This window comes from Aythya marila, assembly GCF_965140915.1.
Source record: "Aythya marila genome assembly, chromosome: 1".
In the NCBI taxonomy this organism is placed as follows: Eukaryota; Metazoa; Chordata; class Aves; order Anseriformes; family Anatidae; genus Aythya; species Aythya marila.
In genome coordinates this window covers 113,079,244-113,096,151 of record NC_139042.1, presented here as the reverse complement: position 1 = coordinate 113,096,151, position 16,908 = coordinate 113,079,244, and the positions used below count along the sequence as shown (strand labels likewise).

At 37.5% G+C, this 16,908-nt stretch overlaps 1 protein-coding gene across 1 annotated transcript in view; it reads left to right on the top strand.

The window, feature by feature from the left end:
* Positions 1-16,908, top strand: part of EPHA3 (EPH receptor A3) — a 220,073-nt gene that overhangs the window by 165,987 nt on the left and 37,178 nt on the right. Inside the window, exons 8-11 of the mRNA XM_082765208.1 lie at positions 1,335-1,437; positions 1,894-1,961; positions 6,251-6,376; positions 12,983-13,168. Coding sequence (XP_082621334.1) covers positions 1,335-1,437; positions 1,894-1,961; positions 6,251-6,376; positions 12,983-13,168 — 483 coding nt within the window. The remainder of the gene's footprint in view (positions 1-1,334; positions 1,438-1,893; positions 1,962-6,250; positions 6,377-12,982; positions 13,169-16,908) is intronic.

The window sequence follows — 16,908 nt, the reverse complement described above, 5'->3', positions numbered from 1 at the left end:
AACCCATGGTGTGAGAAATGTTCTGCTAAAATAAATTCTTAACTAAGAAGAGAAGCATGAGCCAATTGGTCTTGCATTTAACATCTATGTGTTTTTGAGATATTTTAAGTATTTCATTTTTCCCCTTATTCTTCCCCCACCTCAGCTTTCTGGAAATCAAATAAATGAGGTCCTTGTTTAAGGAAAATAATAATAATAATAACAATTACTTTTATGATTACATGCAGTATTGGCATAATGGATGAAACTCACAATAGGACAGAGTACAACAAGGAGAAGAAATCAGTTGTGATGATAAAAGATATCATAACTTGGAAGTTGATGAGCTTTTAAAGTAATTTTAAAATAGAAGTTTAAAAAGATAAAAGAAAAAGGGAGAAAAGGTAGAGTAACTAACCTAAAATGTGGAAGGTGTCAGCAGAGAGCATTGCATGTATCTCAATAAAGAACACACAAATTATACAGATAAACACCAACTCACATAACTGAGTTAACTGCTGCCATGTCATAGCAACACAAGTGCGGTTCTCCCCATGGGGACAGGTGTGACCAGGCATCACACAAACAAACTGCCCAATTTATGGGAAACAGGAGGGCTATCTTTCACCTCACTGTGTACAACTAACTTGAAATGTTATGGTGAGAAGCCTAATTCTGCTTACTCAAAGATAGATAGGTGTCTACAGAAGATGCTTCACCATACCAAAGCTCTAAAGGTGTCCAGTCTATGGCAGCCTAGTGTGCCCAAGGCCGGGCTTAGGCACTGCAGCAAAGTATCCACAGTAAGGAGAAAAAAGCCCTTCTTTTCTTCTATAGGCACTGATTAACCTAGATAAGTCTTGTATACGTAGGTAGAATCTGTGCTTCAGTGATACTGTTAGGTTTAATTGCAATGCCTAATTCCTTAAAACACTTTCCATCACATGGAAGTGAGAGTAAGGTTGGTTATTATCTACTGGCTGGGATTTCTTACAGAGGAAAAATTCCTTATTGTCTGTAACAAAACAATATGTGTGTCATGGTATGTATGTTTCTGTGTATAAATGTATGTGTAAGAATCAGTTTAACAGCTGTTACTACAATCAGCAATAGTAAAAATCAGCAGTAGGAGCAACAACTCATGTAAATTTTCAAAGAAAAGATTTCTTTCATTTTCTTCCCTTGTATTTATTTGTCTGATGAAAAATTACCTCACAGATTAAATATTTGGCAGGAAACCAAATGCTATATAGTGATGACTCAATCTGTCTGTTCCCTATATGAGTGTCAGTTGTGGTGTAATTAATGTTTTGTGCGTGGGGGGTTATTTATATATTTTTGTGTTAACTTTTCAGCATTCTCCATTTCCAGTGAGAATAGCCAGGTGGTAATGATTGCCATTTCAGCCGCAGTTGCCATCATTCTCCTTACGGTTGTGGTGTACATCCTGATTGGGAGGTTAGTTTGTCCTCTGTTTTGCACATTTACTCCTTCCTGCATTTCCTTGTGGGGCCTTGATGAGCATGGCAAATCAGGCATCGTCAGGGGGAGCGTGGCTGGTTTGCACCTTCTCCTTTGTCTGCTGCCCCTGGAGCTCTGAGCACTGCTTTATGCTAGGTAATGAGCCCACTAACCCCAATCATGCAGCAGTTGTTAAAAAATGCTATAAACACATTCTTAGGCAATTGTAAAATTAAACTGTAGGGGTCAAAAATCAACAAATCCTCTCATTAGCCAATTTCCTCAAATTCCCTGAGAACATAACATGCCTCTATAGGGTACAGAGAATGTAAATATCATTAAACTTTCAAACAGGCATTTAATTGTGGAGGAAAAACATTTTATTCTTTTTCCACCTGCAGTTAACGTATACAATTCTCTATATTCATTTTTTTTCCCCTCTATTGCTTCTAGATTCTGTGGATACAAGAAGTCTAAACATGGTGCTGATGAGAAAAGACTACATTTTGGGAACGGCCATTGTAAGTTACTGAAGCCTTCTAATGCTTTCAGATCTTTTGAATTCATCCCCTAGATAATTGTTGTTTTTCAAAAAAAAGGGCAAAAGAAAAAAGCCATAACTCACTTAAACCAGAGTGAAATTGGGAAGAGAATTATCTCTTCTCTTGTGGGTAAGCAGATTTTCCCCAAACAATCAGTCTTAGCCTCAGATTCATTCATTTATGTTCAGGTTAGTAATGAGCAAAACATTGCAGTCTATGTTCAAACAAGGTATGTGGTTAGCAATATGATATTGATTCTGCTGTGCATTACTGAAATGCAGAGTGTAACTTCAACTTCCTCCTTATCAACTGTATAACATCTAAGCAATGACATTTTTTCTCAAAGCTAAATATAAAATCAATGAAATGGGTCTTGATGACTGCTGAAGGGACCATGAAAATTGCTTGCTTAACAAAGGTGACCTGATAATAAATTTATCTGGGAATTGTTGTAAGCATAGGCTGAAAAGTGATTTGGAGTAGCTTCTTAGATTAAGAATAACTACTAAACAAACATCCCACAAATTAATGGGATTTCTTAATCCAGCTCTCTTTATGATTATGTTTTGTTCAAGACCTGATTTTCCACTTGCCAGAGTGCATATGTCTGTGCTTTCTGTGGGTCTCACCCGCAGCTAGGAAGAGAGCCTTTCTGCTGACTTGGAATCACAAAAAATGTAAATAGTTAATGCTCATCCTGAGGAATCTGGGTTACTCTTGAAACTTCTCCCAAAGCCAAACCCAAAGCATATCCATTTTTGATTTTTTCATACCCATTTTTGCTGAGGCTAAATGTCCCTTCATTCCTGGGTCATTCGGCTGCGTCCTGTGAAAGGAACAGCATGCAGCAAGGTCCCATCCAGGAAGTGCTTGAGGGAGGAACTGATTTTCTAAGCCCAAGACTGATTTGTGGTTACCCAGAAGAAGTCACTTGCTATGACCATAGTTGGAGGAAGAGGTCTTGCTGCAGTGTGGCAGCTCCTCTCCATGCCTAGGTCTGTGAGGTGAATAACCCGGCAGTGCTTTTCCACAGCAGAGGAGTTGTGGATTGCGAAAACAAGGTCACAATCAAAGCTCTGCCCATAACCTCTTCAAAATAGGAATGAATTAATTTTGGAGGAGAAGTTTAAGGGAGAGGAAGGTGATGGTTTAAAACTCCTGATTAGGAATGGGAGAAAATTCATGTTTTTTTAATCACTGCATTTTGATTTTTTCATCTTTGCACAGAGCAGACAGTGCCATTCATAAACACCAGGACTGGAAACTCCTTTATTTCCACCCACAGAATTCTTGGTGTCTAATGAGCATGCCTTTAATAAGAAGCATCAGTTAGTCTTTAAAGCTGCTTCAGCTCCAGCCAAGAACCCTGCTATACTGTGTAAACCACATTGAACTGTATATTTCTATTGTTTAGCATATTGTAAGTTTAATGTGGTTTATGCTGAAGCATTTTCCTTTCGTGCATATCCTTTTGTACATGACAGTGACTCCATACCACCCTCAAGAAGACAGCCACTGGTGTCAGCATCCCAACCCCCCAAATATGCCTCCCCACCAAATATAATTGAATTAACATTTTAATAAGGGATTTACCAGCAGTAGTTGGAAATGAGAACTGCTTCCTAATCCCAGTGGCAGTGGAATAACTGTTCTCTGACTGTTCGTATTATTATTATTTTAAGTTAGGAGCCCTTCTTTATCTCCAGAGAGCTGTATCCACAAATGTGTGCTCCGTCCCCTGCACTGTCAAGGGATATGCAAGCCATAGCCACGGGTTTCCCTTATGCAGCCCATCTACAGCTAACCAACTAGCCTGAAAAAAAATAAATCTGTACGGTTACATGTGGCCCATAGAATTAATGCTTCATCATCCAAATTTAATGAGGTTATAAAATAAAAGCAGCCAGTAAAAAAAGTGTTGAAGACAAATAACAGGTCAGAGTTTGCTCTCCTTACTCCCACACAATGGAAAGTTGCAATCACTATTCTTAAACATGTCAGTGCAGTTAAATTCCTGTGGATTAAATTCCTTTTAATTTGGCTTTAGATATTTATGTACTGTTTTCTGAGCAGCACCATGCTGATCCACTGTGTAGTCAAAGCAGAGCTGATCATGAATCTGGTATTTCAATATTTCAATAGAAAATATTGAAAATGATTTATTGATTTTGCAGACGTTTATCTGTTAGAATTTGTGTGTATGTATGCATTTGGCTGTTGAAACTTTATTATTCTGCTAAACTAGTCTTCCTCAAAGAATAAGAAAATAGCTCCTATGAACTAAAAATTGGTAAAGTAACTTCCCTGGCTGTCGTAAACTTTCAGCATCTCAAATACAGCAGCTGGTTTATTTCAGTCAGTTTATTCTGAATTACTTTAAAAAAGGCTCCAGCCATGAACTATTCCCTGCAGCCTTATTACAAATCCTATAATATTACTTCAAAGGAGCAAAAATGTGTTTCACCTCCTCAGATCCTCTCCCTTTGCCTTCTTTGGCTAGACCCTTTTTATTTTTTTGCTACCCTTAGGGCAATTCATGCTGGTAAAATGAAAATGTAAATTATTATGTTTGCACAGAATGAGCTGTAAAGTAGTACAGCTTAACACATGTGCATGTGTTTATTATCTGTTTTTCATGACAGAACCCAGTTACTATACAGGCTGCCCTTAATTATTGGTGTGAAGGGATTATTCTCCTTGCAGTCACCATCACCTGATCTTGGGAACCTCTGGGGTCAGCATTAAAAATCTGCAGCCAAAATCCCCACAGAGCAGAAGGTTTTAATTGTTGTTATTTTTATTGGGGGTATGAGGGAGCCAGTAACGTACATTCAGCATGGACGGAAAGGAGCATTTACAAGGTTTTTAACCAACAGCAATATACAGCCAATTACTTTTTGTTTTACTTGCAAGTAATTCTGTAATCATCAGACTCTTGAAGGAAACACGCTCAGCATTTAATGCTGCACACACGCAGCCCTTCTGTTAAGAGCGGGGTTCTTAGTTTGCTTTGTTTTTTTGTGGCAATTAGCTTGGGAACTCGGTTTCATTATTTCTTTGTCAATTCTGAGGCCAATAAATCTCCATAAAATGGATTTTTTTTTCCACATACACTTGGGATTGTTTGACAAAACAATGGCAAGCTCTAACTAATGGTAGAAAGGTATTTTTTCCCATCTGTCAAGCCACAACAAATTGTGTTTAAGTATGCTAGCACTCAACAGTTGGGTGCAGGATAATCATGCCAAGCTGAAAAGGATATTACTAGGTGGGTTAAGGCAATGTTTGGAGGAGGAGTTAATATCTTTTACACAACCAACTGATTCAGTTAGGAAAAGCCAAAATACATGTCCAGCCAGGAGCTCAGGTTTTGTGGTACAAGCAGCAAACATCAAGACAGATGTACTGGGTATTTCACTATTTTTTAGAGAAATATCTTTGCTTTCTAAAATGAATTCAGAGGCAAACACAAGTTACCAGGTATGAGCACAAGCATGGGCTTGAGCCGGGGAGGTGGAATGGTTTACTTTCAGCATCTTTGTGGAGAGAAGGGTTGGAAATGATAATATGCTTCTGCTTCCAATCCTGCTGGAGGAGGAGATGTGGACAGCTTGAAACCACCTTTAAAATCATTCGGTCATTAGAACCAGTGCTCGCCTCTGGCAAACAGAGGAACCTCTGGCGAGGGGATTGTTCAAGGGGACAAAATAATGGCATCAATGCTAGGGTAACAGCGCTAGATCCCAACTTTAATGTGGCTACCATCCTCGTACAGTATTAACATAGGAACTGGGGGGGGGGGGGGAGCGTTCATGTGTAGTTTTCTTATGCATCTTGCTGGAGGAATCAGAAAGAAAAAGTGTGAATTCAAGTGCTCTCTGTAGTATATTCCTGAGAACTTTTCAGGTTGACTGTAGCATCACCCATTTAGTTTTATGTCTCATTGCAGTTCTTAAAAATACAAAATAAAAAAAAAATCAGGCAACATCTAAACAGAGCAAGCTGGGAGGGGCAGGAAGTATTTTAGTATTTGACAAGCAAATATGGCAAGTGCAGTGTTTTTCAAACTTCTATGCAATAACTACATCAATGGCTTCAGTTTCACTCTATATTAAGATTTGTGGAGAGTCATCAAACGCTGTTTGGTATGTGAAGAAGCAGTGTACTTTTTTCTGCTATTGTTTGGGTTTCTGTTGTCTCATTTGCTTTCTTTAGAAGGATTAGTTAAGTCTAAGTAACATTTTCTCTCTGAATTTGTTTTTACACAGTAAAACTCCCAGGCCTGCGAACTTACGTAGATCCACATACATATGAAGATCCCAATCAAGCTGTACATGAATTTGCCAAGGAACTAGATGCTTCCAATATATCAATTGATAAAGTTGTTGGAGCAGGTAATGACCATCAGATACATTGAACCTAAGATATCTTTTTACTGTGTGTACTGTTTTACATCTTTGATTTTATACTTGTGACTGGAAAGGAAATTTTCAAAGGTCTGCAACTTCCTAAATCATACTTATAGCTGACTTCCATACATATGAATAGTTAGTAGCACACACATCTACTTTTTTTCCCAAAGAAAGCAAATAACTAGACCATTTTTCAAATGACAGCACACAGCTCACTCTTGGATGCAGTATGGTTAAGAGCGAAAAGAGACTTCAGACTCACTTGTGTGTTTCTCTTTAAAATCTGTCAGCACAGAAAAAGGTATCAACTGCGAAGATGCTTTCTATATTTTCCTTAAATGGAATGGTGACTATTATGCCTTGAGTGAAAGCACAAACTCATTTCATACCAGTCACCACACATCCATCAGACTGCAGTGACCTTTGGCCATTAGATTGATTTTGGTCACTGCTTTGGATTTGAATTATTGATTTAGCAGGAAAGGGTTGTCTGTCTGATAACCGGTTGTCTGGGCCATGCAGACGCCATAGACTGTTGGGTTTACTGAAAACAAACTGTTGAAATGAGCAGATTTTGTAGCAGAGGAGCCAGATTACGGAAAGCCTCATCACATCGAGTTGTCCATGTTGCAATGCAGAATGGAGCTCTTGACAGGTTGCGTGCTGCTTGCTTCTTGAAGTGAAGTGGCAGATTGTCTCATTGAGCCAGATGATCATGAAGTGTTAGCTTTCCTGCTAAATTAAAGCATTTATGAGAGAAGTACTATTGATTTTTAATCCATTGAAAATTACTAGTTCTTTTATTATTGATTTTTTTTTTGCTTCTCTCTAAATTTACTATTTGAATTAAAATCATGAGATGTGAGAGAGACAGACTCCTAGTGCACAGCAAAAGATATTCATTTGGAAAAAAAAATGTAGAAGCAAGCTTCTGTGCTCAGTGTATCTTCTGAATAGCCCAGTGAAATGAAACACTATTCACTCTCTCTTACTGCAGCTACTCAGCTGCTTGTAGGAACTTAGATTGTTTTCAGAAAAGATAGATTTGGTTCTTGCTGGTTTTAATTTTGCCCCACAAGAGTGCACTGTTCTCCATCATCTTCAGTAAAGGCAGCAGAGCTCTGCTTACCACACAATAGAGAATGAGTATAGATAGAGAAGGGTGTTATTGAAAAGCTAAGTCCAAGAGCAGTATATTTCACTGTGAGTTTTTAAGGAGTCTTCATTCACAAATGTACACTTCCTAAACTTGCATTGTAGAGTGTATGAATGCAGAAAGCAAATCTCTAAGAATCAACAATATATCCTACTTTATAACTCATTTTTGGACATATTTTTAGCTCCAAGTGCACGTGAAAATGAGAGGTAAACCAAAACTGGACAAATGTGAGCTCTGAAAATGGAGGAATCATTTTCTAAGAAGCTTCAAAAAAGCTGTCCTAAAAGTTCTAAATGTTCTAAAAAACATTGGCAGTTTAAAAATAAGTCCCTATGTTCTACTCCAGTGACAGTGTTGGTAGGTTCAACAGCAAAACCTGTAGGTCCTCTGCATATATTAAGCTGGGACTTAGTATACATTATAAAGCCGTCTGTTTGGAGCCCGTGGCTTAGTTTCACGCAGCCTAAACTCTACACGTGGGTTTACAGTTAGCGTTTCCTATTAATAGTCATCAAGGATAGGAATTGGAAGGGGAAGCACAGATGAAAAGCGGGTTATGCAGTGGTACGAGCTTCCAAAATGCATTTGTAGCATCACTTCATGCTGCCCTCATGTTCTACATGTGGTAGCTCATGTATTCGGAGCACAACGGAAGACGCTGAACAGTGGTGAGTTCCTCCTAGGCTGATTCTGCAGGAGCACCACCTTCCTTCCTCCCCCAGTGCAGAAAGGCATTTTCTGTCTCTTACTTGAGTCAATGACGTACTTGCGTGAAGGACTTTTTTCCTGCCTTCTCCTTTACAAATGCAAGTGTGAATGAAATTATAAAAAGGTAGAGATTTGAGAGGAAGGGATTCATTTAACTGCATTCAAGTATGACAGAAGTAATGAGATCTTCAAGCAAGAGAAGTAATTCTGGTATTCTGGGTTACTTCTCCAAATAGTTTTTCACAGCCTTAGCCAGAACTCTGTGAGAGAATAGAGGGCAGCTTACATAGCTTTCAGAACATGCTCATATGCAATAAGGAAATGCTCTTGTCCAAAAGAACCTCAAGAAAAACACAAGGGATTTTAGTGAGAGGCTAAGCATAATAAAACTCAGGTCAGGAGCCACATTTTCAGGTTTTTCTTTTCAATAATTCCTTCCTTTTTTTTTTTTTTTTTTTTTTTTAAAAAAAAAAAAAAAGCTCATTGTTTTTATGGATCCAGTTCAGCAAACCACTTTAAAAGTTTAAATCCAATTGGATCACAGGAGAATACTACGGAAAATGCTTTCTTGATTTGGAATTAACATAAGATTGTACTTCGCTGAACACTAGAGCATGCGTGTGCTTTTCTTTCAAAGTTTAAATATACTTGTAGCGTGGCATCTTGTTTGTCTAAGTATTTCTAACATTTTGGGGTTAGCTGCGTTACCTTATCACGAGGGTTTGCAGTGTCTCAGGTCGTATGGTTTATTGCTGTAATATTACTGTGGTTCACAAGGTTTGTGAAAGTCAACTTAGCTGCCCCTCCAACTCTGAGGCAGTCTGTGCACAGCAGTACTATCACTATTTAAAACAAAGCTAAGTTAATGGAGCAGTCAATTTCACAGATTCATCTTTTCCTTGTCCCCTGGGACTAAATGCAAGGCAAATAGCATTTACTGATGCAGTAAGCAGCCCATTAAAAAAAAAAAAATCTGAAGAGAGATCTTTATATCATAAGTAGCCCTCCTAATAATATGTATTTGTTTTCCATATATAAATAGATTCATCAGTCTGCAGGACAGGATACATAATGTTTATGGGCGTAGCATAATTAAAAATGAGCACTTCAGAAAGGCTTTACATAAAAAGCCATCAATGTCATCTCTAAAAGTCAGTGCCAGTTTTTCCACCTTCCAACTTATACACAAAGTATTATTCCCCCAAAACAGTATCTGATGAGATAGATACTGTTTCTTTACATACAGATGTCCCAAGTCCATTTCTGGGACCATATAGTAGTGATTTTCAGGGAAAAAAAAGTAGTGTAACTGCATATCGCTATGGGTGTTGGCCAGATAAACTTATGTTGTGTCCATATGGCCATGTATATGAAGGAAGCAAACATATTTAGATTGCCTGCTGAGTTTCTTCCAGCTTACTCAGAGTAGTTTATGCTTCTCAAAATTTTGGAAACTAAGGCAATATTTACATGTTGATGAAGAATTATGGGTTTTGTTGTTGTTGTTTTCCCAAGCAAGTAAATTCATGTCATGTTCCCAGACACCAGGGAGTTTCATCACTACAAAGTGTCTGATTTTCAGTCTCCTGTAGCATCTACTGGCCTTCAGGCACTTGTGGAATCTGATTCCCCCAAGCTCTAAGTTGCGCAGCCATGGCTAAATAGGACCATGTTGATGGACATCAGCCATAACCTTTTCCTTCCCAAAAGCCAAACAAATACCAGATTTATGATTCCAGGCTGAAATGAAGGATTGATTGCCCAGACTGCTTTCTGCAATCACAGATACACTCTTTATTGACAGTAACTGACCAACAGTTTTAAGAGGTTAGAGAGTTACAGCTTTTTGGACAATTGAAGCATAGAGAAAAGGGAATACAAATCTGAACATAAGAGGCTTTATTTTAAACACTTTTTTCCCCTTTCCTCCTGTTTTAAATACATGCTCTTGTCTTCCTCTTTGTGGTGTTCTGGCATGATAGAGCTGAGGCTGGTGTTTGAACTGAAGTGTTTGCTCTTGGTAGAGCATACCAGTCATCTTAGCTTACATGTTGAATATTTTTAATTAAGAAGTCTGGGTGAAACTCAACACTCATTAGTGTACTAGTAGTAGATTTTATCATGCGTTTTCTGAGCGTTTGCCTGTCTTGGCAGCCTGAAATTACAAATAATAGTAGAAATAGTGGATGTAATATAAGTGCAATTTTATATCAAGATATGCCCTGTTATTAATTTTTGGGTTATTACATTAATAGCACAATATCATGCCTGGAAAACGAAGCAGCTCAGCAACTGGTAATAAGATATGGTGACTTTCAATTTATTGTTGACTCTAGCATGGGTTACCAACAGAGAAAGGTTGTTGCCCTTTGACACATTTGTTCAGGGCTTTTTTGTTAAATTATCTGTCTGACAGAGAAACCTTAGAAAATAAATCTGAAAAGTGACCTCAAGAGGTCATTAAGTCCATGCCCTTGACCAAAACTGATCTTGTTAGGTACCTTTCTTGACAGATGCTTATTCTTTACAAACTCCAAGATAAAAGAGTTCATAGCCTCTCTTGAAAAAAAAAAAAATAAATCTGCTCTCCAAGTGTCCTTAGTGGTAGATTTTTTTTTTCCTGATCTAACTTAACTTTATTTTAATTTAATTTACATCTTTTTTTTTTTTTTTTTGCCTCTTGAAAAAGGAGTTAGTGCCCATTTTATAACCATTACTTTGATATGCCAGAACCATTAAAATTTCTCCCATTTCTCAAGTCTTTGTAAATAAACAAATAAACAGCCCCAATTCCCTGAGCTATGAACAGGAATACACAGCCCTGGCTTTTAAGATTCTGGTCATTGCTATTATTGCCTTCGTCCTTCCTAAATTGCAATACTCCTAATGGGACATGGACTCTAATGCCAACCATATAGGTGGCAAATTGATGGAAGAATAATTTAAATTTACAGATAAGTACAGTAATATATAAACAAATGGATTGAAGGTAAATTTTAAAACCTATCCCGTGTGGTATCATCTCTGAAGTCAATAGTGCCAGAGAATTTCAGTAGAGAGATGCCAATCCATCACACTTTTTTGAGCTTTATATCCACAAAGAGTAACATGATTTCAATTTGCTCATCAGAATTATCATATTTGTATGCTTTTGGGATACTTTTATTTTTCACAGATGTTGCTTAATGTAAACAGTCAGCTGCACAGGTAAAGGGAATATTATTGTGGGCAAATGAACTCGAAAAGCCTTTGTTCTTTAGAGATAAAGCAATGCTAGTGCATTGAGAATTACTGAACATAAAGTTGGGAAGAAGCTCATATATAAAAAGTGTAATCACTTTTTCTGTTATGTTTTACTGACAAAACCAGAGAAAAATCACAATTTGCATAAAAGTGATGCTGCCTAGATTTAGACTTATTGGGCTCATTGCTTTCCAAGTCAAACTTTCTGCACAAGGCCACTTGACAAAATACCATTTAGATCTTACATACTTTGAAGGAAAAAAAAAAAATACAGTATACCCATTAATTGACAGAAAATGTGTTAAAACTCTCCAGCAACACCCTCTGTTGTCTACAAAGGAAAAAACGCTTTCTTTACTTTCCTGTTCAGTGCAGTGTCTTTTTTTCGTTATTATCTCTAAATATAATAAACACGTAGGGCAATTCTTGCACTCATATCCCTCATACATTTCATCTATTCTACATTTGTATCGTATTTTTCATTATTTCAACTATTTTGTCTTTCAGACAAATCAAAAAGTTATTCATGTGTTTTTAACTTGGTTGCTCTATGTTCAGTTTATTATATGAAATCTAAGATGAGGGGGGAGGATAATTGGGAATCAAAAGTCAGCTCAAGTGGTTTTTGATATACTGAAATTTTCTTATATGTTTGGTGTCATTAAGTAAATATAGAAATTTCCAAGTGAGACGTTTTCTTCCAGCAATCTGTTAACATGCTTTATACATGCTCATTTGAACGCTAGGATAAGTTTTGTCTCCTCTTCACTGTTGCATAGCAAAGGATAAACCACATTGTATACAAGTAGGCATTTGGTAATCTCTGCCATTTTCTATTTAAGGATCTCATGCAATTCACAGTGGGCACAATTATTCATGGTGGACTGTCATGTCCTATAGACCCATAGTGAGAGTGTATATTAACACAGATCCATCTGAATAATGGTGGAACAAAGGAAATCTGTATGGCTTGCTTTTACCATCAGGCGTTTATGTAGACAAATTTATTCCTTATAAATTATCTTGCTATTTTAACTGAAATAAAAATAATTGGGAACTGAACTGTCTCTGGTAAAAATTAATATAATGTTTGCAAAGATGCACAACTATTCTGATACTTTCTGTTAAGCGGTTTGACCTCCTATTATTGTCTCAAAGTGCATCAACTGGAAAAAAAAATAGGAATTTTCTGGTGACATTAATGCATTCCTCTGCTCTGCAGTCATCTAAATATGCGGTGTAAATGAGTGACATTGTCCAGTGTAACAGCCAGAGAAAAGAAGCTGGGAAATGTTAAGTAGTGAGTGGTCTGGAGGCCTCCTCTGAGCTCAGGTCTGTGGTTTTTCAGTAGACATAGCACTTCAGGGACTTCGGCTGAACATTGTACCTTCTTTCTTAAACTCTCTTGAAGTAACTGCATTTAATATTTTGTCTTTTTTTCCACTTTTTTTTTTTTTTTTTTTTTTTTTTTCCCCTAGGGGAATTTGGAGAAGTGTGCAGTGGGCGCTTAAAGCTGCCTTCTAAAAAGGAAATTTCAGTGGCTATCAAAACCCTGAAAGTTGGCTACACAGAAAAACAGAGGAGGGATTTCCTGGGAGAAGCAAGCATCATGGGACAATTTGACCACCCTAACATCATTCGACTGGAGGGCGTTGTCACTAAAAGTAAGATTTGAGGGGGGCATCCGTTTAGTATGGGAAGTGTCACAAGATGGCCTTCCAAGGTCCCTTCCAATCTATACTATTTCCTCTGATCTTTTGAGAAAGAGCAAAAGAGAGGAAAAGAGTGAATCATCAGTGTTTATGCTCTGCAAATCCTTCCAGAGACATTTGTCCTAAACTTGATAATGTGTACCAAATATCCTTCAAAAGAGATAACAAAAGAAACACATAGCTTGACTTTTGCAATGTGTATTGTATTTCCTCAAAAGCAGAGAAAAAAATTACCCGTGTGGAAGCTCATGCTGATGGATCCAATAAAGAGAGGTATCAGAGGCAATTGCCTGCAGTGAAACTGCAGGACCTTCTCTGCCTTGCTGCTCTCAGGAATCTGAGGACTTAAAAACAGCACCCTGGGTTAATGAGATAAGGAAAAATGGGGAATAAAGATACTCTGCTTGAAAATTATATAGATAATGTGGAGAAAAAGGAGCATTTCTGAAGAACATTGCAGCTAACTAATGAACTGGCAGATTTTAGGAACCAATTTAATACTCTGGAGCTATAAATTGCTACAAAGTGGCCAAGAGGCACTTGCTGATAATCTGTTAGGAGTTCTGGAGTCTGATGTCCTAAGGTTCCCTAATTGCAATGAAGCAATATGTCCTGCTTTCAACTAAATCATTAGACTTTATAATCAGCACAAATTAATGAGCAGTCTACCTGGCTACCAGAACAAATGCTAGTATGTAAGTAACATTTTTCCTACATGGTTTTCATGCAGGAAAAATATTCTGTGTGATATTCTGTATCTAACAGCATGGGTCCTCCAGAATAATACCTCTTAGTAAAAATCCTAAAACATCTTGGAGACTTAAGCTATCGGTAATAAAATTAATCTTATTTCTTTTTTAATATTTATATTTTTGCTAATGGGCATTTTATAAATCTGCCTTTGGGTTGTGGATGTTTTACTTTGTTTTTAAAGCATATTGTCAATGTTTATGATAACAACTCAGTTTCTTCTGAGACAAAATGGTAATTGAAAACTATCCACACTTAGATTACTTGTCCAGGAAGGTAATCTATTTGAAGAACCATCTCCAGCTCCACTTTATATAAGATAACAGCATGTCGTAACAGGCATTCCTGAATGCTGGTGTTGGTCTTAAAGCTCTTGTAAGCTCTCCTGTGACAGCTGCAGTTGCCTCTTCCATCCAGCTGCCAAGAGCTACATGCCCTTCATCTTACAAGCAGCTGGTGGGATCTCCTGCTTGTGATGCTGCCTTCTTTAGGAGAGTTCTGGCTCTCATTGCTTGTGCTGCTGGTTGGCCTCTATCTTGGGATACAAAGACAGAAATAGTTGGTACTAGAAAAGAGGCATGACATCTAAGCTTGTTCTGAAAGACCTAAATTCAGAGACTTCATCTGCATTGTTTCCATTGCAGCACAAGGCAATATATTCAACGATCAAAGTCCTGTAGTAATTGTTAAGTAGGAGATTAAAACTTTATATGAGTTATTCTTAAAAAAAAATTGAAAAATGAAAAAGATTCAGGAGTGCCCTGAAATTCTTCAGGGGAGCAGAATAAGTGCGTAGCACGTTTTCTAGTTCATCCCAGAGGACTGCTGTTAAAACAGCTCTTTAGAATGAAGAGCTCCTTGGAGTGTGCTGAGGACACTTTCAGTTTTACTAGAGTATACCCCAGTTTGTTTTTAAGTAGATGGTTCTGTTGTTTCTAAAGAATCTTGTTTTTTAAAATTGGGTGGTTCAAGATTTCACAAACAAAAAAGGCACAAAAGAATTTCACAGCTTAGTGCAACAAAGTAAAAGAAATATATATACACATATATGTTTAATAATAATTAATGAAAGTGCAGTAAAACCCTATATGTTATGAAGAAACAGTTACAATTATAATGTTTTCTTTAGGTGTTATTCATGCAAGACTGTTTTGCTGATTTAGATTTAAAAAATTATTATTCAACTTATGCCTCACAGTTCCCATTGGGAAAGAGCTGCCAGATTTGCCTGTATAAATTCAAGTTATCTCCTGTTTTCTAATGACACACACTTTGTACAGTCAGAATTATATTTACAATCCATGAATTTCTTGAAACACCAATGTCAGTCTACACAGCAGAGCTGAAATCTGTTTTGTTACATTTTCTGTTTCTGAGGCACTTCAGAAATGATTTACTGCTCTGCATTCAGGATTCTTTGCACTGCTTTTAAATGTGCATTGCTAATTCTGTATTCATATATTCTTGTATAGGAGAATATTAGTAAGTTTGCCCCTCGGCTGTACTCACAGCATATTTGCTATCTGTCTCAGGGGTGTTTGGGAGTGCTAGCTGTCTATCACCTTCAAGTATGAGAGAGCAAGATCTGAGTATTCCCAGCTGAAGTCAATATAAGCATCAGGGATTCATCCCCCTCTCCAGATAGCTGGAATAGCAATATGGGACTTGAGAAAACTCTTCTGGAAGTACTTTCTGGGTAAAATCATATGGCATAAATGCAAGCAACAATAATCATCAATTTTTCTCTAACATTTACTAAGGTGATAGAAGGGTAAGAAAGTGGGTTTTGTTCTTTGTGTTTTGCTGTTTCTTTTTTTTTTGTTTGTTCGTTTGTTTGTTTTAATTATTATTATTATTATTATATTTTTTTAAACCAGACCAGTATATTGTAATAACAAATTATCAAGTGTTTGTATCCTTCATGGTGGCTATTAAATCACACTCAGAAGTGTTGGTTTATATACAAACTTAAGAGAAAATCTGCAACACATTTGCTGGATCACCCCCAATACAGATAAGCAGGCAATGTGACCTTTTCTTCATTAACTAAACTCCTTTGACAGGTGGCCCTTAGCAGTGAACTCACTTCTCATACTAAGCACCTCTTCAGAAGCAACTCGTAGTAGATGCAATGGCCACGATTCCTGTAGCAGGACTGCTTGGTATGAGAAGTTCTGCAGCTGTAGTGGCTGTGATTTGCCTGACGACATGCTGGCAGTAAGAGAGAGGGGCACTCACCAGATACAACTACAGTTTGATTTCGGTTCTGAGTTTTCCTGCTATGCTGGTCTCCCAGGCACTCAGTAGGCAGTAGTCCTAATAACCAGCACACATGTTCTGCTTAGTTTACTAATAATTTACAGCAATTTGTAGCCTGTTAGTGTAATAAATTTCAGCAACACTGTTGACACAAGTTGTTATCGTGTATGAACGGCTGTGCTTTGATAAATGAATGCAGAGTGTGCTTTTAAAAGTGCACAATGTTGCTTCAGAGCATATGCTTCTTATTATGGACACATTTCCAACTGGATGCGAGCAAAACCCTGCACTTAGGGCTTTCTTAGTATGAGTGAGCAAGTCAGGAAGATGCTCTCCTAAGAATTTGAAAGACGGATCTTCTTACTCTAATTTGAGTCTTCTGATGTGTCATAAAATTGAGTTTATACAGAAACCAGGCAACTGTCTCCTGTTTTCTAAGTATATGGATTTATTATGGAAAGTTTTGGATAGCCCCAGCAGAGCACTGTCCTATACCTTAAAGGTCCAGCAGCACTTTCTATGCATTACCAGAAATGCTTTGGGGCTAATGTTACATGCACGCCATAAGGTACTTCTTGCACTGCATATTTCTTGTTTACAGCAAGCAACAGAATTTCTTTTAGATTGTACATTGTTAGCTCTTTTATCTGTACCATATCTTATATAACTTGATATCAATGCTT